The 23,114-nt window shown below is 36.5% G+C and overlaps 1 protein-coding gene across 1 annotated transcript in view; it reads right to left on the bottom strand.

The window, feature by feature from the left end:
- Window positions 1–23,114, bottom strand: part of LOC104158619 (von Willebrand factor A domain-containing protein 8-like) — a gene marked incomplete at its 5' end in the record, with an annotated part of 76,331 nt that overhangs the window by 28,314 nt on the left and 24,903 nt on the right. The window contains 2 exons of the mRNA XM_009696322.1: window positions 16,345–16,549; window positions 18,550–18,631. Of these exons, the coding sequence (XP_009694624.1) occupies window positions 16,345–16,549; window positions 18,550–18,631 (287 nt within the window). The remainder of the gene's footprint in view (window positions 1–16,344; window positions 16,550–18,549; window positions 18,632–23,114) is intronic.

Genomic DNA, 23,114 nt, shown 5'->3' with positions numbered 1-23,114 from the left:
TAAGTCACTCTGAGGGCTGAAGGAATTCTTGACATAGGAAACTATTGGAAAGGTAGATTTAAGGGGGAGGATCCAAAACTGGATGTATTATGAACCTGACAAACTGAAAGACAGTCAGTGGGAAAAATCTGGTCTGTCTGCAGTGAGAAGGAAGAAAAACAAGTACTGAAAGTAGAGAAAAAGCTCAAACAAATCTAAGAAATCCACAGTAACTTTTCCAAGCTTCTCCAATTGGAATTTCTAAACCTACTGAGATTTCTCTTACTGTTGTGATGGACATTTTCCAAATACATAAATAATTTGCTTTCTCAAAAGTTGATCTGACCCCTCCTGAATACTTTCCTTCTGAATCTATTGCAATACTTCTATCAACTTTGTTTCTTCCAGTGATAGTTTTGACTAAGCGTCTCTTTTTGAGATAAATCTGTGCTCTTCGTAGCTATACATGCACTGAAAGGCGCTATTCATTACTGCATTACTGTGAAGATTCCATACTGCCTGGTGTGCATATCACAGCTTTGTAAAACAACAGACGAATTCAGTCTAGTAGCCTTCAGTTTCAGCTATGAGGTATGGGTCAGAGTAGAATAGCTAGAGAAACTGTGAAATTTTCCTTCTGAGACTTCCTTTCGATTTCCAAAATAGCCACTATTTCCAAAACACTCACGGCACACAAGTTTCAATTGTGCGTTATCTAGACTTGCTTATGCATATTGATGATTCATGATCAGACCATGAAAGCACTTCTCCACTGCCTGTTCAGGCAGGTTCTTCTTCAAAGTCTTCACCACACAAGAACAACAACTGCCATCCTCTCCTGGGATACATGGGATTCTTATTTTATTCTCTATAGAGTCCAAATTCTCAGTAATCATAAATGATCTTAGTCTCTGGTTTAAAATCTTCTTACTCTCTTCTTTTCTTTGACTGTACTATGTTCTCAGGCACTTACACCAACGGGTAATGGGTACATTTGAAAGGACTTTGTGGATGGAGGCTCTGTAGGTCTTCCAAAGTCAATGAAGGAAACATACAAAAATTTTAGGCAAGAAGAACATGAAAACTACAGGTCAGAAAGATGCTAAAGGAATGTGCTTTTCCGAAGGGGCAATGGTATGAAAGAAGCACTTGAGAAAAAAGGAAATGAAGAAACGACACCAAATACCAAGACTTGTTAACGCTTTGACTTAATTTTCTGGTCTTGCCTCTTACACATCCATTCACTCCCAACAGTGAGGGTAGCCAGGCAGGAATAGAACTAAATGCTCATTTTTACATTCAATGAGAGATACTCGGTATCTGAACAACTCACTGTGTATCAGTTCCTTCTGAGGTACATGAATGGATGCCAAAACAGTTTTACAAGACTACACTTCATTTTTTTTTTTTTTTTCTGACAACACTGGGATTCTAAGAGCGAACTGAATAAGGGGAACTGATACAAACACACTCAGTTTGGAAACTAAATGATCTTATCATCCTTCATATAGTAATGTAAAGAAGACAGACGCTCAAAGAAGCTAGTTACATCATTTAATGCACTCAACAGCACAAAGAAACCAGATGTTTCATATCTGTGTCACATTTATGCCAAATAGCTATTAAATGCATACCAATCTGTAACAGGGCCCACTCTGAAGATGAGTCAAAGGCTGGTAGTTTTGTCTAGACTTCAACTGGTCAGGCAAACTATGGTAAAGGAACTTTATATTGTGTACTAACCAAATCTTAACCATGATTGGAAGTCGATCTAGAACCCCATTCACGCCACTTAAGTGAATGTGGGATTGAATTCTATTGAATTCTGATGTGAAATCATCTAATTTAATAAAATTAATCCCTGGAGAGTAAGAAAGCACTGGCATATATCACATTTCGACACTTTTATCATCCCTCAGTAAAAGACAGGAGCTGAATTTGTTGAGGATCACACAGCTGACCCAGATACACCATGCATTGCCTCTACAAGACACTGTCACAACTATGGGAAGAAAGGAGCTTGCAATAACCCATTAATAAAAGTGTGTGAATTATGGAGAGGGCTGCTGCACTCTATTATTAAAATTATTTAAGTCCCACACTCATATCAGTATCTCATTCTATTATATGAGCTTTTTTCACAGTTACAGTACTTGCCTTTTGAGCTCAGAATTCATTTTATTCTAACATACTGCAAACAAATCTCTCTGGCTCTATGAGTAAAACTCACCAAAAGCATTATCAAATTTAGCTTCAGTTAATTTCGTACAAGTGAGTTTAACAATATTTTAGCACCCAGTAATGTTAATCATACATTGCAACGAAACTGAGAAAAAAAAGTCTTTAAAAAGAAGCTTCACCACCTCAAAGGCAGTCCAAAGTAGCACAGCTGTGCATTTTTGTATCTTAACAAGTGCTGGTTGGCCCCAATTTGCTTGTGCCAAACAAATAAATATAAGAGAAGAAACAATAGCCAGTCTTCAGCGTGTCACATCTATAGGTCTGACGGCAACAAAATCACTAAACTGGCTGACTTTTTATGAGATGCTTTTAAAGAACTATTTGAAGTACATCTAGACTGAATATAAATTAATATCTCTATTATTAACATGTTTATAGTAGTACCAATTTAATGACTAAAGATATTTAGCAAAGTCAACTGAAATGAACATTTCAGTACATCGATTATTCAGTCATTCATGTTTCAGAGTATTCATGACCTTCAACACTGCCACCTTTCTATCCATACATTTTAAGCCCATACATCAGCTCCTTGTTGTTCAAGTCTGTTAACAATAAACTAAAGACTAAAATTCCAGGAGTTATCTTGATTTGGAAAGAGAGAGGGAATCTCATCTCCTCCTGTATTTTCCCACTTGAAATTCTCTTTATTCCTAGGAGTTTCATGCAGGAGATCTAACCAATGGCTCTCACTGCTTTAGATGCTCATACCTCCATTACCGTCTCACAAAAAGCTGACTTTCTAAAACAAGGGGCAGAACATGTACTTAGACTTAACTGCTGGCAGAAAAAGAACTCACGGTTACAGGTTAGGAAATACCTTTTTAGACTTTGTAAGCAGAAGTCAGATGAGGTTGAAAATATTTCTAGCTTTGAATAGGAAGGTAATAAATGAGTGATGGCTTTGAGTAAAATGTGAAGGACTTTTTCCTTGGTGCAGTCTGGGATGTGTCTCCGATGCAGATCACTTTTTCGGTCGTAGATACTCGTGTCATCCTACCCTGTACGCTACAGGCTTCTGTACAACATAACAAGCTGACTAGAGAGTAGATGGTCTTTTAATACAGCAGCTTACTTTTGTAGTCTGATGTGGTTAACTTCATTAAAATTCTTGAACAGCGCAGGACGTGTCAGTGCCTCCCATTCAGGAGTGCTTGCCTGAAAAGTTCCTTTGCGGTGCTCACAGCAACAAAACCAAGTTTCTGCCTGAGGACCTGCAAAGAAACTCTGGTTTCCAATGGGGGTGAGATGCCTCATGTACAGAGGAACAGAACTTTCACCTCTTAGTTTTAATACATCTGGCCCTGCCAGGACTAACTCATATCTAGTCCTCTTATGCAAAACACAATGCTTAATACTCCAGATGTAACTTTAAAAAGGGGGAAAAACCAGAAAAAATACTGTAATTCCAGGCTAACATCCTACAGGTGTAAAAGGATAAAATTTGTACTTTAAAAGATGGACTCTATTTCTATTCTCCAAACCTCCCCAAATAATTTTTTTTAATCATTTTGGGTATGTTTAAACAGAGCTGGCCATTCCTTATAGGATCTTACATCTTCATAACAGAAATAAATGGAATTCCTCCTTGTTGTATGTGGTGATAAACAAGTAACTAATCTTTCTACTAAGCCCTTTTCAGCATTCAGTGGATCATTTCACATACAACACATTTACTAAAACTGAAACCAGCATGATTTCATTAGTCATAACTTAATAAACACATACAAATGGGCAAAACATTGTTTTACAAAATACAAGCAAACAGGATCACAGCTGCAGTATTTACATCTGTAGAGAATATTTACATAGGAAGACTTTTAAAAAGAAAAAGCTAAGGTGCGCAAACAATAATTATTTTCACAAGCACTTATTCTAGTATAGTAATAATACTGTATTATTGAGTGTTTCTTTCTGTTGATCAGAAGAAAATAAGAAAAAGAACGTGTGCACTAAGATTTGAGGTAGAATACAATTCACATGATTTAGGTTCTTAATTTAATGTAAATAAAGGAGGTGTGCAATAGATTAAATAGTCGCATGATTAGACAGTCCTGGAAAGTAGGCAGATGTAGGCAGGATCTAGGCTAGGAAGATCCCATTTTTCATTTAGTCTTTTTACCATAAAGGAAAGAACCCTGCTAAGATACAAATTAGAAGATATCTGCTCTTATCTTAACATACCTGGGACATGGATGGAAAGAATTAATCTGCCATTTTGCCTTTTCATTAATATACAATATATTAAACAGGGTAGTTTATAGCCAATGAAGAATTGTATTACTTTCCACACAATGCATTAAATTATTGTTGAAAAATATGAATTACATGAATATAAAACCAGTACAAATACTATAAAGTTAAATATCAATGTTTTCTTATATAGCTTGCTTTCTTCGTTAGCACTGTGGACAAAGATTGGGCATGTATCAGAAGATCACTGCAGGAAAAGAAGAGAAAACATCTTTGACTTCTTCCTACAGGTGATTTGGAAGATGTTAGTTTCTTAATCAAAATCAGTGAAAAAACTTCTATCACAACCATACATTATTATGAAAGAAGATTGACTTTGGCTGTAACAAAACATGACTATTCTCCAGGTGAAAAAGGCATTAAATAATCTATCCCACAGTGGCACAAAGGATTAGGAAATGTATTCCAGGGAATGCACAATATATTTCAGCAGATGGGCAAAAGACTGATTTTTTCCCCAAAACAAAATCATTGTTGTCTTTTATCCCCTCCTCTCTCAACCTTAAAACCTCAGTATTACCCTAGGCTCCATTTAACAGGTCACAAGAACATCCTTGCTTCCCATACATTCTTTATCAGTAGCATGAATATACGCATTATATTCTCAAAGAGTATATAGAAGTTCCATTTCAGGCAAATCAAAGGCTAATCTGCCTGTTCCGTGGTGGTTTTACATACTGCTGTAAAACTGATTCTACCAAAGACAAAAAGAAAATAATTTATAATCTATTTACATAAACTAGTGAGAGAAAGGCAAAAATAGGCCAAAAAAACCCCCAAATCTAATGGCTTCTATTATTTTTACTTGTACTGTATCATGTACAGCTTTTTTCTATGTACTGAAAATTAATAGCACAATTTCTATTCACATCAACAGCACAAAATTGAGCCCACAAGTAATTTTTCCACAGAAAGGAATATTCAGTGTTAGACAAGACAATAGTAATGTATCAAATGCATTCTGTTTCAATTGTATCCTGAAATGAAAAAAACATCAGTCACAGTGCAGCATAACACATTAAATAGGTTTTCTTCATTCATTTGGCTTCATTTTGATTTTCTATCTTCTCTGTAAAACTTTGCAAGAATTCAAAATGAAATAATGAAGCTTCATACATTAACTGACTCCTGTGAACACTTCTCTCTGAAAGTAGCTTTTAAAATTTATACAGGCATTAAACTTCTGTCTCAAAGCGGAAAACTGTTCAAAGGATCATAGCTTTAATGGAATTTTAGAAAAATGAATCTGGGTGGGGAAAGAGGTGGAGATTTGGAGTGAAACACATAAAAAAGGGTATCTGGCTGGGAAATGAATTTTTTATACACCAGCTGAAAAAACCAAACCACTATATAAAATACAGTCATTGCTGCTGTGAGTTGGTCTTCTTTTGAACTAAATGCTGTCACTCTAAGAACCAACTCAGAAACTCTGCAGCAGTAGATGCATTAGAGTCTTTTGTCCATGAATATGCACTCTGTGGCTTAAAAGCTGGATAAATCAAATGAAGTAATGAGAGAATATCATACATTTGCTTCCATCTAACAGATCCTCTGTTATGTTAACATCTGTGTAAATTCCATTTTCCTCTGTCATTATTAAAAATTGCCTAGTCAATTCTTTTCAACTAAAAGATGTGAAGTCATCATCTTTTTAGTATGCTAATCGACTACAAAATACTATCAGAGTAGACAGATAATGTCTAGCTCACTTATTTATCATGCCTACTACACACCTCCTAACATCAATAAACTCAGAAAACATTGAATTCGGTTTCTTCTGGAGCACCCTGAATAATCAACAGCTAGAAAGATGGGATAAGTGAACACATGATGACAATTTGGAATAGTCTGGCCAGAAAACCACAGGGACATTGTATGGTCAAAAGAAAGTTGAAAAAAAAATTAGACGTGAAAGCAGCAAAGCCTTATTTTCTATAGACCTTGTCAAATCTATCCTTAGGAAGCAGAGACATAAGTTGTTAAAGGCCAACTACGTTGTTGTGTTTTCTAAAGAAAAGCCTCCTATATTTAGCACTACTGTAACAGATTAGATGATTCACATTTTCACTACATTTGTCCTTTCACTCATCAGGGAACAACTTTCATAAGGGCAGAATTATTAGTATGCATTAGCATGTCTCGCTGGGACAGCAGGATTTCACCAGTGTTAGGAGCTCCAGCCTTTACGTCAGCAATGTGCACTGCTGCAGACTTTTTGAGATCTGAAAGACGGTGTGTTGAGGTTATTATATTTTCTCCCACGAGAACTGTGAGCTTTCACAGGAAGGTCAGAGGAAGAAAGAGGAACTTTGTGCTGGATCAGCCTGTTCTAATAGAAAGTTCAGGTTATTTCCACTCCTGCTCTTTGTCTGTCTGCTCTGGCAGCTCTTTAGGAAAGGGAATGTATTTTAGACATGTTTGTATAGTGCTTCCAATAAGGGCCTCATTTCAGCTGAGGACATTTATACGAGAAAAAGTATCTGACAGAGAACTGATGATCTTTATTCGACTTGCTTTACCCAGTGGAGACTTACAGAGATATGAATTTATCGAGCTCTGTGGGTTCGTGGCTTTCTAGTCGTATGCTTCCCCATATTCAGACGCCTTGCTTCAAGGGGCGGTTTACATCCGCTGCTCCTCACTCTGCTAACATGAATCATGCAGTCCAGGAAAAGGTCACAAACCTAAACTGTGTATTTGGGGTTCATGGATCTCAGAACGGCAAACGCTATCAAACTATACCTTGTAATCCATTTATTGACCAGGTAACTCTGTAATCTTCAGTATTTCAAGCTTTTGGGGATCCCACGCGAGTCTGCAGAATGCCATCACATGGTTATTCCAAATTTACAAAAACTCTCCACTGCACATATTTTTCATAATTTACGGGGTTTGCACCACCAGTATTTAAGAGAAGAGCAAAATCACTGTTATCAGCTCACCGATGCCCTCGTGTGGCCAGAAAACCTACTTGGTCTAAAGCAGAAAATACAGAACCAGGGGCGGTGGTGGGAAGGATAAAGGTCATGCTTTTGTCTCGAATTAAGAACTGCAGCTTTGCCCAGTTCAGTCTTAACGTCAGGAAAAGGTTGGATTTCTGTTAAAATGTTATAAAGTAAAACGTCACTTTTAAAAGAGGAAAAAAAAAATCATCAGTACAGACTAAAGTAGAACCTGAGCAATAAATCTAAACAAGATGGGATCACTAAAACTCCCAAATCAATTATTCTTCAGACAAACATCCAGCCTAAAAAATAAATTTAATCAGATGAACTTGTATTACCCTAAACTTTCAAGTACAAACTGCAGCTTCAGAAAATCAAAATAATAAAAAAAATGCATTCAATAAAAACAAAAATATTAATTCACTTAAAAGGGTGAATAATTCATGTAGAGTTCTGCATGGTTAGTTAAGTGGAATACAAATAGACTAAATGAGACTATTCAAGGAAGGGAATAAGATGATCGCCACCCAAAGATGGCAGAAAATCAAACAACTACAGATTTTCTGGTCTTAGCCCAAGTAACAGAGAAGACATAAAGGAAATCCCTTTCCATTTCTAAGAATCTATTTCCTTAAATCTGTAAATAATGCCTTGCACATCGAGGATGGGATTCAGATCCAGACTGCAGACAGCCAAAGGCAGGGACCTCCCAAGTAAGTCAGGTGTCTGAGGTGCCACTATGGGCAGTGATGTCTGAAGAGCCACACAGCATCTCCTTCCTCTTCAGGCTTTCTTGGTTACAATGGGAGCTCACACGCTTAGCTCAGAAGTGGGCACGGAAATGCCCACAGGTCTGGAGCTGGACCCTACGTGTTCTCTTTGCTGTTACTCTTCAGTATTCCCAAGTACAGCCACAGCAACTTCCCCGAGCTGCTTGTGTGCAAGTACATGCAAACGTTGTTTAAAGCAATGAAACTGAACTGCTTTTGCCTGTAAAAACTAAGCCTTATTTATTAAGTACAATATACCTGCTGCTTTTTTTGATCTAATACAGCCTGGAAAAGAAGCAGGGTAAAGGGTACAGTTGACCATGTCCATCCTTCTCTGGGAGGTAAATGTTTATCTCCTAACACTCCACCAAGGCTCATGCAAGGCTGTGTCGTGTTTACTGAGCACGGGTTTCAGTGAAAAATCGCAAGAAAGAAAAGGTGACCCTCTGTAAACAAGCTAAGATTTTAATAAGACAGTTTGATCAACAAACTCCCATGAGTTAGCCGAATTTGAGGCATGTTTTCAAAGAGTTTCACTAAGGCACAACTGCTGTAAAGGAAAACATAGACATTCACTTCATATAAATGAGAGCGATCTTTTTGTTATTAAAGTTTTAGTTCCACAACAACTGTACAGATGATTCCCAAAAACCTCTAAGGAAAGCATCTACATCATATTATGAAAACTCAAAGGCAGTTACACAACATTTCTTTTGTTCTGTAATAACACTATGAGGGAATGAAAGAAACAAATCTAAGAGTCCTTCCAAAAAAATCTACTGTAATTCAGGACTAAAAGCACTACTACCTCTCAGCCACATTCCCCTTGCCCTTGTTCTGGCCATACAATGGAGAAGTCAAATTGCAAAGATTGCCAACAACGATACCTTTTTTTTTTTTTTCTTTTTTTAAATTCCTCTGTAGATTTTACTAGGTAATATTTTTTTATACTGTATCATCCAGCATTCCTGATGATGTCCAGGTACTTCATGATTGCTCTGAACCTCTTAGTGTTGCAACTGGAGGCCAGTCCAATTGTGTCCACCTCCCTCCATTCTAAGAGATCAAAATGTGACTGGGAAAAAACAGGCTGTGAATACATCCACGGGAAGTTTCTCATTGTCTGAGCCCAGGTAAGTGCCTCAGCTATATTCTAGCTCTGTATCAAGCACACACCAGCTAAAATAACACCTCAGGTACAAAAGCCAGACAAAGGGCAGGACTTATGCCAACAGGTCTGTTAACTGGCTTACTACAGGTAAGGACCTGACAAAAGGAGGGAGAAGTATTGTTGCACTCCTCATGGCTAAGTATATGTGTAACATAGGGATCCTGAGATCTTTTTCCTAAATCACTCTAAAATCTCTTCTTCTAAATCCACTTCCAATTCCTGTTCAGTATGAAATACAGTCCCTGAGGGACTGGGTACCTGCAAAGTTATGACAATCTCCTGAGGTAATTCTAATTCAAGAGAGTCACGTCCAGATATGACATCTGGGCAAAAAAACTGAACTTTTTTGTGTGTGTGTGTGCGCGTGCGCGTGCATGTGTGTATCAATGTGTGTATGTATATGTGCACACACATAAATATATATGGATGTGAATATATACACATACACAACTATATATGCACCCCCCCCTCAATTTAACATGATTGTGTTTCTTCTAACTTTAACAATAAATCTGACATTTTTTGCATTATGATTACTTTAAAAATGTACTTGAGTTTGACTCCAGTTCAACACAGGTTTTACCTGAAGTCTAGGTAGGATAGGAACATATTTTAAATATATTTCTAATGATGGACCTGGCACCCCATAACAGCTACTTAGCATTTGCCTTTGCCCTCATCAGATCTAAAGGTTAAATGATGGATTGCAGAAGAAAGTTTGAATGTTGGGAACTTCTACTGAATCCTGAACTCATCAAAATGCCGTTTTTAGCAAAAAGCCCTTGCATCATGGAAAATTTGACTAGTTAAGACACACGAAAAAACCACCCTTAATTTTTTTAGTTATTGGTGATTAACACATATACATTGCTCTTTTACATTACTGACATGAACCTTATGTTCATGTCTTCTAGCTGTTCACAGGACGTAGAATAATTTATGTGTTCTGTTATCATTTTTGAGTGCTGCTATAAGACTGTGAAGACAGACATTTAAATCTGAGAAAAATATCTATTTATTGCATTTCTTGAGTTTTGCTGAGTATGTCTATACTCATCTCAGCTAAGTATGTTTCAACCTTGAGCTATCTAGAGTTGACGATTTGTTTTCTTGGGTGGCTGCACTACATTTACACACATTTTTTTTTCCCAATTTAAGGTATGTTCGTACTGATTGCAGCATTCCAGGATATTCAAGCTACTCAGCTTGGCAACACATATATAAAGTATGTTTATACATCCTTATGGGTGTATATCCCACCTCTGACACTGCAGTGCAGACGTACAGAGTAAACTTGAACAAGTGACCTGCCTTCCTTATGTCTCCGTTCCCTCCTGTGGAAAGGAATGATAATGCTTACTGGCTCCAGATCTTGCAATTAATTACATATTTAAATGTTTTGAAGTGTTTAAAGGGAAACGGTTAAGGATGGATGAAGTAACTTTCACTTATCCATTTAGCTAGTTACAATGATTCACGCTTTGCGGAAATACTGTATCAGTAAAACGTTAACTAGTCACTGCACAAACCAAAAGAACAAGCCTCTAGCGCTACTGAGAAAACGAATCGCAATTTAAGATAACAGCATTCATTTTTGACAGAAAGCTATTCTCTCAGTCAGTTCCCCAGGGCAGAAGATCTTGAATGAAAACTCCCAAAACCTTAATCTAAAGCCCTCTCTATTCTTACATACATTCCATTCACGTATCCTTTCAGTGTCAAGGCCTAAAACACACCCAAAATACATCCAAGTCATGCTGAGTTGTTCACCTCTGGGGCCTCTTGTAACAGAATGAGTCTGTGCCAGTACTGTGTGTATTTCTATCCACTACTGCAGAACTGCCCTTTGTGCATTTGTTGTTCAAACCACTGCTGAGAAGCAAACACAGGTTTTGGTTTTTTTTTTTTCCCCTCATTCATGTGTTTTTCTAGATTCATTCCAGCATCTTGGTTTTGTGATGCTGTGAACCCTAATGTGACTTAACTGTTCAGCTGGCTTTTTGCTAGAAAATAGACAGATCAGGTCAAATGGCAAAAGCAAAATGGGGAAAAAAAAGGGAGAAAACATTTCCAGGCTGCTTCTTGTCTCTGGAAGGGCCTGGTTTCCTAGCAAGGAATTGTCTAAATAAAGGTCTGCCCCCAAAGGTACACTGTTACTGACAGACACTGTGTGAATGCTCTTCAGTGACACGGGCTGTTGAAATGTTGAGCTGTTGACCCAGAGGGCAGAAACTTGCCTTGAGTAGGTGTCAGTCTCTCTCTTACACACTTCCTTTGGAGTGACCCACCTACAAAGAAGTACATGATTTTGAACACTGAGTGTTGCCCATCAATCTTGAGACTAAAGAGCTGGGATGATGGAGGTGTTTTGTTATTCAAGTTCTACGCAGCGCATGCGCCTTCTCCTGGGTGAGTATAGGTGTAATTTTACTACCTGAAGCAGAAGAAACTTCTGGTAGTTGGGCTACCAATGCCAAATATTTTATCTATTTTTAAACAGCTGGTATTAGCAAGGCTGGTGCTCACTCAGTTTGCATTTGCTGTATCTTTCCTCTGTTCAGTCCTATAGTATGTGATCTTGACATAATATTGGTTGAACTCGGATCATTCAAGAAACCCACCTGAGCTCTTATAGCAGATATAACCTGAGCCAAACATGTCAGATTTTTAAGTTTCTGAGGAAAATACACACTATACAGAACACCTATGTAGAGTGGGCCCCTGTTATAGGCCAAAGAGATGTCAGCAATAACCATCCTTGAAGAAGCAGGATGGTTCTTCTACTACCGAACAGGCAGGTCTGTGCTTTAAGATCTGCAGTCTACCAGGGGATTGTGATCTTGTTTTAGGATTACAGCAGAAAGATGGGAAAATGGAAAGAAGTGTCTTCGTTTGCTTGTTTGTTAACTATTCTCTTAGATGAAAACATCATTTCATTTCCAACTAGGTACCTGAACATTTATGAGGAAGGCTTGCCATAACGAAAACAAGAGAGAAGAGCCCACAGGAAAGCAAGAGTTGCAACTACTTAACTCATTAGGCCTTTATATATAGACACAAACACACAGCACTATAATTTCAAAAACTCATCTCATGCACATAAGATATGATGCCTCTACTGCAGGTTCCACACCTACGTTAAACAACACAGATACCAAAAAAACCCACCAAAATAAACTGCTAAGAAATCTCAGATTACAACAATGAGGGTTTTTTTTTTGGATCAATCAGATCATTTCTTTGGACAATCTTGGTACCAAAATAACAAGAGACTATTCGCAGCTTTTGGATGTTATTTTGCATGGTGATATTGTCTAGATGAAGACTACACAAGGATTGCCAAAAAATGTTGTGATTCAATTTCAAGGTTCAGATATATTATCATTAATTACAAGCCAATGCTTTTGTAATCTTTGACCAAGAACATTTTAATGCATTCAACAGGTTTCGGTATGTCCTAGGACCTTTGAAAACAACGACATTCTGAGTATAATCTTTACACAGCGTAAAACATTTTGGGCAACAGTCTACAGCAAGAGAACATTAAGTGGAATGAACCCAGAAATAAATGGTTTTGCTGATAATCATGGATAAATGCTTTACCATGTATTGAAATAACTCTAAACGATGTACCTTTAAGTATTTTTATGTAAGCATTGTAGTTTATCTAAATGAGACATAACAGTAAACAATGCTTACTGAAAAACAACAGTCCAACTATATTAGAATGCAATCAGTGTTTTTTCTATTTAATTTCTATCAATAACCCTTTGACACAAAAAGTAACACAAACGTATCAATGTCTGCCTATTGCCATGAAACTTTTAGGGCAAGATTTTAGAAATAAATTGTCTTTCAGATTCTTTTCAGATATTTGATAATGAAGTGACCTTGTTCTCAGAAACACCAAATAGTGAAAAAGCTCAACAATTTTTGGATTTCAAGTAGAGTTCACAGCTTTACATAATCCAGTATTTTGTTTAGATTTGGTATTTTAGGCACCTCAATTTTATAATTTCAGAACACTGTAGTCATATTTTGACTCTAAAACTTCAATAAATGAAGAAAACTTCTGACCTGCCTATATAAATGCAAACTTATGTGAACATAAACCGTATTTCCAGAAACTATTTTTGTAGCCTCGACTTCGGCAGTTTGAACTCTGCTGAATGTATCAACAATACAAAACAAATGTTGACTACTTTGAAGACTGCCATGACATTATATCAAGGGAGCCTAATTACTGATTATAAGTGGAACAGCTGTTTGTTTTCCTTACGTACATCCAGTTTATTTCTGAGATCTAACGTGTTTGCAAAAGCCAAAATGCAGACCTAGAAGACAGTACCAATAGTTCCAACTGAAGCCTGGTTGAAGATTTGTTTCCAGTTCTTTGAATCTGTATTTATATTGAAAGTCCTCTAATTCTTTTTTCTCTCAAAAGTCAGGAAGCTTCAGAGACATTCTGCGTGTTTTTGCAGAACAGTGATTCCCAACCACTTAGACAGGTCTTGTGTTGGTCTAAGAGTATCACCATGAAGGGCTAATAAGCTTTGCTAAACCTGTAGTAGCTTTGTGGGATGCAGCAACGGCAGCTTTTAGGGATGGGGAAATTGGGAGTGGGTGGGGAATTAATTCTAGTCATATGTGGAACAGTGAAAATTTTCTTAAATGAGCTTCTGGTACAAGATGATTGGGAAGGATGGATTTAGTCAAGGAATTGGACATGCCTCATTAAGCTCCAAGATACTTAACATGAGCATGAAACATTATACAAAAGAACGTGATTTTCATAGGCTTGAATGAACAGATCAACATGTGGTTGCAAAATTCTGTAAAAACAGGTATCAGGAAATATTAAGCTGCAGCTTTCTTAGAAAAGTAATTGTCTCTAGAACAGGAAACACTGGAATTCTTGCTATGCTTACCTTAAACAGGGAATCTACGTGAATATGTTTTTGAGCTAACAGGATCCTTTCATTTCCAGAAATGAATACCTTAATAAAGTACTGCTTCCATGTCTAGGTCCGTTGAAAAATTGAGTTAAGAACGAAACTGAAGGCCTTCATCCCCAAATAGCAAAGTATAGAGTTTACACAGCAACTATATATCTATTATCTTATTGGACAAATAAAATTAAATAAAATATTTAATTTATTGCTTATTGCTCTGTAACGCCTTTGTAAACAAAATTTCTTAGGTCTCATTAACTTTCCATTTAAAGCAAAGTGTGTAAAATAGAGAAACAGAAGTTAGTGATAATCATGCAAGTCTGAAGATCACACAGGAGGCTTTGTTCCAGCCTTTTGGCTCAAATCAAACAGTATGTCATTTTGAGTTCTGACAAACCACTGACTTGAGCTATACACCCTGTGTTGACAGAGGAAAGAAGAAAGCTATTCTAAGAAGACTTTACCCTGGAATGTGCTTACTAATTAGAAAGGCAGGCTGTCAGAAGAGAGAAATTCTACAACAGATCTTGAAAACTCCTTTGTGACCGTGGGAAAACTTCTTAGCCTTTTTTTTAAAATGGTTACTTGATATTACTAGTTAAAAAACTTAAAATTTTCTGATGATGTACACTTTCCAAGTCAGTATTCTCTAATCTTTAGTTGACTATGATTGACAGTACAGTAATAGTGTTGAATAAATTCACAAGTTATCAAAAAAAAAAAAGGAAGGAAAAACAACTATTAAAACAAGTAAAACTCTTAACTGATCCTCCTGTCTGTTCTCATTTCTACTAGTCAACTTGATCAGTAGATGAAATTGGGCTGGTGTAAACCGACTATATCTGACCATAAGATGGTGCTAGTGCTACTGCAGTGTTAAAAAAATGGTACTGCTAAAGCAACAAGCATCCACACAAACGTGCTACTGGGTAATAGTTTCCTTTTCTCGTGACTTTTATGAAAGACATTTGCTGAGGTCCAGTAACAAGAACTTGTCAGTTCTTGCACAAGTTTCTGTAACTGCAGAACGTCTTATAGAAAGGGAGCTTAGAGTGGGAATAGAAAGTGAAAGACGATCTATGTTTTTGGCCTAATCTCATTTACACTTGAGACACCTGGACACCTTTTAAACAAAAATATAGAGAGATCTAATTTAGAAAAGACTCACCCTGTTTTCCCATGCTAATGTGCTATGAAAATGGTTACAGAAATTCATGAAACAGAAATAATTGCAACGGTAGAGACAGGATCTTCCTAGTCAAAAGTGGCGTAGTCCTCCTAAAGCACAGTCTATTTCTTTGAAGTAAAGTGGTAACTTCTCCAATCACTAAGAGAAATTAAAGATGCAATTGAACAGTCCTGAATTTTCCCTCTGTGTTGTAATGGTGATCATACATATTAGCCAGTACATTAACACTTGTGTATACATACATATATGCACACACAGCATACATGTATATGCTGTGTATTTTCAACATCTACCTAAACATTCCTAAACATGAGAACATGGTTGTATGGACACCCTTGTAACTCTGCTCAGCTGGGAGAATCTTCAAATTAGCCAAAGGCATGACTGTGAACTCACAGTATCTTCCACCTAGGTTTCAAGTTTCCTTTCTAAAGTACAAACACAATAATTTTTTCCAAGTATTTGAACTTTGGAAAAGTATATGCTTTCCTTAAAAATTAATATAATTATTCTACATTTTGAAAGTCACAGTTAAAAATCAGCAGGAGATAAAGAATTGATTTGCATTTAAATGTACTGGAATTTGGCAAAAATACAAACACTGCAAGACAAAGAGACTGTCAGTAACCATAATTACAGGGGGCACAAATAAGCTTTTTAATTAAGCTATTGTGTCTTTTTTTTTCAGTGAAGACATCTATTCAATTTTTCTCGCAGCCGTATTTCTACTTGACAGTGTTTTTCAACACAGCTCTCCCTTGATCCCTCTCCCAGTTGAAAACTCATTTGCAACTCAGTTTGTTAAATGTTTTTCACTTCAGGTTTTCAGTTTGTGAACTCCTACCTGCACAGGACGACCATCTTCTTGGCCAATCATGTTCCTCCAGTCGTGCAGCGATCGCTGGAGGCTTTCCAGCCCAGTCTCCCAAAGCCTCACACCGCCTCCCATGTCCACACTAACCAAACCTACTTTGCCCAGTGGTGCCAACAGGGCATCGGCGTCCGAGATCTTAGAGAGCCAAGATGTATATGGAGAGAGAGATTGTGATCTGAAAAACAAGAATTATTGTGATTTTTATTGAAGCTGCAATTAAAAAAAGGATGAGTATTTCTGTAGTTAAGGTGACAATTAAATGAAATTACATCCTCATTCCATAAGAGACTATAACTAAGCTCTGCAGACCCACTATTCATCTGAAACATTCCACCTGCTGAAACTGGATATGACCAAAAAGTACTTGTCAGTATATAAAGCACTATAAAAGACCAGGCTGAAAGGGAATGTGTTGCCTAACCCACTGCTCTACCTTATCTATCTGAAAACAGTCAGTCTTTACAAAAAAACAGAAAGAATATGAAAAATTTAAAAATGTGCCACAGAAAAATACAAAACTACAAAAGAAATAGGAAAGAACATGACCTGGGCACTGAGGAAAATACTCTTCCATTAACTTAAAGTAATACCTTTCTCTAATGCTTTAATAAAAAATGAAGATTTAAACACTCATTTAAAGATGGCACAGCTTTAGGCAGAGAGAATCTTAGCACTGTTTTAAACAGTCAGCTTGCAGACAAACATTTACTGCTGAAACAGAGGGCCTAATAGCTACATAATACGAAGGGAAATTTAGATAAAGTAGGAAAGATTATTTGCATTTTTTGAGTACTGTTAATGATATGCATAATAACTTGGCAACTTGTACTAATGCTACAATTAATAATCTTCAAAGATAAAAGAAGCAGTAACACATACGCGTCTACCTATGACTATATGCTGAAATTGCCACGTACTGATTCAATTGAAGAAGAGTTACCTTAGCATTTGACCAGGCTAACTATGCCAGAAGGAGGAAAGGTTGTTAGATTTTAGCATAGAACTATTCATATATATGAAAAGTCACTTTATCAGTTCTTAATGGAGTACATAAAATCTGGACTTCTGCTCAGATTTGCCATAAATAGCTTAAATCCTCATACTAGGTTAAGGGTCATGATGCTGAAGTTTGGCTTTGTAATTTTTGTAATTTCTTATAAAATCCAAGTGTATAATAAAGTGTGGTTCGCTACTATTTCTATGTTAATGCCTTACATTTTTGAACGACTGTGTAAGATGTAGGTCAATGGATCAAGTATAAAATGGTGAACAGTCCAAAATTAATTCTCTATTAATTCAAAAATTCCACATATTATTAATGAAGCAGAATTAATTTAAACAAGAATCAATTAATATTGTCATAACCAACATCAAATGGATAGAATTAAAAAAAAACTAAACAAAAAAACCTGATGTGTGGGTTTCATAGATGTGGTATTTAAACATGCAAAGTTGAGAGACTGCTATTTAAACCAAAAACTTTTATTATTATTATTATTGCAGTGGAAAATGACAATTTGTAACAAAAATACAACATTTGTATCATAAAACATTTGCAAATATGCTCTACAATGGTGACAGACAGATGTTAAAACCAAATAGAAGCCGCACAGTCTGGCTATATTAACATATCATACAAGATCCTTGTTTATCATGCAAGATACTTGTGAGGGAATGTATACTTCCCAAAGGGAGAACCAAAACATAGAGAAGCTCAAGTTATTTTCAAGGTGAACTTTATACTGGACGGGAACTTGATTCCTGGTTTCCTAACACCTAGCACTGGATCATTCTGCCTGTCTTTGTTAGACCCTAAAGACAGAGAAAAAGGAAAAGAAAAAAAAAGATAGCAAAACAAAACGAAACAAAACAAGGCAGGGGATAAAGTGGGTGAAGAGGGGGAAAGAGCAAAGGGAATGAAAATCAGAAGATAAATCTACCTTTCATATTTACTAATTAATTGTTACATTTTCATTGATATCACCTAGTAAACAGATAAAAAAAGGTTGACAAAAACATGCTGCAACAGTTACAGAATTTTACACACTAGGTATGAACTATTCTTACTTTCCACATCAGAATAAATATTTGCTTATCCTGAGGTAATAATACACACTAAATTCCCTTTGCTCTTCCTGTAAGACAGAGGCTGCTCTAATCAATAAAATCACTTACCTAGGAATGGCAATGTATTTGATTTTCTTTGAGTTAAGATCTGTTACTTCCAAGTATCCAGCAGCTTGTGGAGGAGTGACATCTGAAAATAAACAGACATGTATTTTCCTGCTGCATGATTAACTGGTTATTGCATTTGCATTTAGCAGATTAAATTTGAACATTTCATTATACAATACCTGCCAGAAAGTGATAAGCTTTCACATTCAACACAGGAGTATAACTTGCAAATATGGAATTGTTTTACTATTTTGATAGTGAGCAACTAGACAGGCACAATTATAAAAGAACAATGTATTTGTATAGCAAATGTCAAAATTACACACAAATATAGCCCTACTCACAAAAGCGCTAATCAGGCATTACTGCAATCCCTAACTCACTGCTTTTATCTGTCACTGAAGACAATGTCAGCTGTATATCCGACTTTAAAGGCATATTGAGGAGCATTTCAAAACTTTGTGCTTATGATTCCCACTTGAAGATTTCTCAATAATATTAACCTAAATGTTGTTGCCTTAAATTGAACCACTCTTTTTGCAGGTAGATTCTCAGTATGCAAAGATTTTATAACTCCATAGTAAATAGCCCTAGACTATCAGGCATTTAATATTCTGTTTATAGATAGTTTAATGAATACAGCTAATACTATGGTCCCTTCTTCAGAAAGAAATGTGTGTGTGTGCCTACACTCTGCCTGGGCTCAAAAGTGGCTTCCAGTTAGGAGCTGGCTTTTATCTGCCTGGAATAAATTGAGGCACTTATGTTTTTTTCAGTAAAAAAACCAGAAGACTGAATTACACTGCATAGAATGGGTACAAAATACCATTGTCACAAGATGAAAGCAAGTCTAGATTTCCTTCTGAAACATATCTTTTATCTCCTTGAAATGAAGGAGAGCCTCAAGTTACCTGCAGAAGTGTTGATGCTTGCACACAGCACACACAAAGAAGACCAGTAAGATCAGCTGTATAAGGGGATCTAATATTCAAATAAGTATAAAGAATAACCCACAGCAGCACTTTATGCATATCTATTGTATCTACATATCTATAGGATGCATATCTATAGTAGCACATCTATTGACTTTACTCATCTTCATAAAAATGGAAGTATCAAACATATTGGAAACAGGAAAAAAAAAAGGTCTGGAAAAATGCAGGTTTGTGAGCCACAGAGCACTTTTTGTTTTGCCTAGATTTTGTTAGTGTTTTAAAATGTGCTCTGTCTTTCAATAGTAATGGAGAATAAGACACATATTAAAAATTCATATGAAAATCTTGAACATAGAGGCGATACTGAACTGGAAGGGGTAGAACTGTGGGATAAGAATTAAAAATTCAGTTAATAAATTAGAGAACACAAATCAACCAAATTAAATTGTAGAAAGACAAAGGACTAGAGAGTACGAAGCTGAAGAAAAGGTAATCAAATGTTTAAATGCAACATAGGAACAATTGGCCATGCCCCAGAACTGCAGTCAAGAATCTTACGATGAAACATGAACATCAGACCTAAACAAGTGCAATTTTTTCCTCTTTTGCTGAAGCCCGACTGAGAAGAATAGCTATGCGCAGCTCTAGACATCAAACCTCAAGGAAAACATAGAAACATGAGATAGCCCTGGGGGTGACAAAGAGGTTAGAACAGATGGGCTATAAGGACAAATATAAGGAATTAACTTTTTTTGTCTAAAAAGATACTTTTGTTTTAATAACACATGTCCCATAATACTGAAAACATCCTTATAGAGAGAGCAATATTATCCTGACTGTGTGGAGGTGACATGAAGTACTTAGCTTTGTTTACAGCAAAAAAAGCTGGATACTAGGAAAAGCTTTTCTTATACAAGGAGAGTGAAGCATTACAATAGGCCAATTGTTTGACAAACATCAGTTAAGAAGAGTCTGAACATGTGTCATCCTGTCCCAATATAAATAGATGATGTGTTGAGGTTATTCCTGTAACTCTGTGTGTTACACTACATGCTGTTCCAGTTACTGTCACACTAATAGAGACACACTCTAGTAATAGACTGTTATTTTATATTCATATATAGAAAGTGCTGAGAATCCAAGTAAATATTTGCTCTCAAGTAGCTCTCATTTCTATAGCTTTGTTTTTAGAATAAACATTAACACTTATTTGCTGGATTCTGCCATGATCTCTTGTCTGAGTTTATATTTTGTGGTCATACATCTATTTGATAGTCTTTGGGGAAATTATTACTTGTTATGTTTTTTTTTTCAAACATAACTATTACCCTGGTTTACAGTTCCAATAAAACATAAAGGAAATTATTTATTTGCTTGTTGTTCGTGGAGCAGTTTCGGTAGTACATATTGGAGCATGCTAGAATTTGGCTGAGTACTTTGAATTATTAATAGAAATGGAAGGTTGTGTGCCAGAACTGACCAGTTGTCCAAGAAGATGAGAAAGAAAGCCTGATAGATATGCAAATTGAAGCAAAAATGACTTCTCAAAGGCAACATAAGACATTAGTGCAAGAACTTCAAGGGACTGCCACATACTCAGTTTTACGTAATAGGATGCCTTTGCTTCACTACACCATCTCCCAGCAAAGGATACAAAGACTTATGAACAAAGCCTTATACAACTTCTGTAGGTAAGTAACTACAGGTTTCCAATACAGAGACAACAGCACAGACAAATCATCAAATGTTCAAAGGCCCCTATGAATTATGCAGCACAATCAGGAATAAGCAACCTGAATCTCCAAGGTACCAAGACTGTTAAGTAGATCCTGGTAGTAGTTAAATGTGCATTCAATTAAATATTCTGTCAATGAGTGAGATTGAGAGGCAAACTCCAGAAGAAACAATAGCCCAGCAGAGAGGGTTGCAAATACGGGATCTCAAATGGGCACAGCAAGGACTAGTACCTTATTATCTCACCTTCCAAGCGAGTACATGAATGCATATCTCTTTTCTTCTGTCTTCCCTTTTTCACTTGGAAAGATTTTGGATTAATGCCATAACAATGGCAATGCTAGGTCCCTTTAATCTAGTATCCTGTCTCCAAGACCACTTAGATGCTTGAAAAGTTTAAGAACAGATAAGCACACACAGTACTTTTCTCAAGTCACCAATCAGTTCCAATCTAGGGTCTTCTTAAGCTGAATGTGGTGTCTATGTTTTTATGTCTATGTACTTAGTAACTTTCCATGAGTTTGTCCAGTTTTCCTTTGGATCCATGTTTCTGCATTCACAACATCCTCTGGGAAGCAGTTTCACAGGTTGGTTCCCTGCTCTGTGAAGAACCACCTCTTGTTTGTTTTGATGGAAGTTCATATTAGCTTCATTAGCTGCCCCCTAACTCTGGTACCGAGTATAAAATTGTTGCTTTTTCCACATCTCTATGCCATACATATTCTTGTAGAACTCCACCATATGCCCCTTTCCTGATCTTGTCTTCATAAGCAGGAGATTTGGCTGACATAATCTTCCTCATCCTTGTTGTCCTTTTCTGAACTTATCCCAGTTCAGCTTTCTCCCACCTTGAGACGGAGGACCAAAACTACACAGTGTTAGGGACACATGGATTTACACAACAGCACAAAGATGTTCTCTGTTTTTTCTCTGTTTCTTCCCTAGTAATTCTTAATATTTGATTTGCTTTTTTGACTGTTACTGAGCTTTGAACCGATATTTTAATGAAACTATCTATCATAACACCAAAATCATGCTCCTGAGATGTACTGATCAGCCCCCTCATTTTAGATGTAGAATTAGAACTCTTCCTTCCTTTCTTCCTGCACATTGTATTTATCTATACTGAATTTCATCTGCCATTTCTGTCGCAGTCAGCATTGTAGTCCTTCTGTAATCCTTCATGGTGAATCCCTTCTACCATGAATAACAACCAGCATCATCAGCAAACACTGTCACCTCACTGTTCATTCATTTTTCCATTTTTTTCATGCCCGTGCTGAGTAGCACAGGTCTCTGAAGGACTCCACTCAGCTCCTCCTCCACTAGAAAAACTGGTCATTAACTGATAAATGGAAATGTCTGAGGTCCTGAAAAAAGCTATGGAATAGAAAACTTAGAGCCTTGCTCAGGTCCAATTTCATTGTATCAGTAAGCTCATATTAAACATGAGTCAGTTAAGATCAACTTTGGTAATTCATAAATTAAAATGTCATTTAGAAAAGAAAAATCAATGATAATGATCTCCAAGAAGGCCTTAAATCTTTCAACTTATATGGCCATAAAGCACTGTACAAATGATACCTCATAAAATTTTCTATAAATTTCTATAAATTCTATAAAGCTATCAATCACTATTCACTCGTTCAGACAGAAGCCAATTCTCAGGCAGATGATTTGCTCAGGTCACTGGTATCCAGGATTCATGAAGAAAGTCCCGTGGTTTTTCATTACATTTATGTGGCATTATGAAGTGTTATGTATCACAGCAACTTAAAAGACTTTTAGAAATAACTGTCAAGATCACAATTTTAGGTACCATTTGGAAGCACTGTATCCCTCCCTCACTCCCAAATTTATAAACTAATTTTAACAAAATCAGAAGATTTACCTTCT

This window comes from Cariama cristata, unplaced genomic scaffold, assembly GCF_000690535.1.
Source record: "Cariama cristata isolate BGI_N322 unplaced genomic scaffold, ASM69053v1 scaffold33, whole genome shotgun sequence".
In the NCBI taxonomy this organism is placed as follows: domain Eukaryota; kingdom Metazoa; phylum Chordata; class Aves; order Cariamiformes; family Cariamidae; genus Cariama; species Cariama cristata.
The sequence above is the reverse complement of the archived record's forward strand: the minus strand, read 5'-3'. Positions and strand labels throughout refer to the sequence as shown.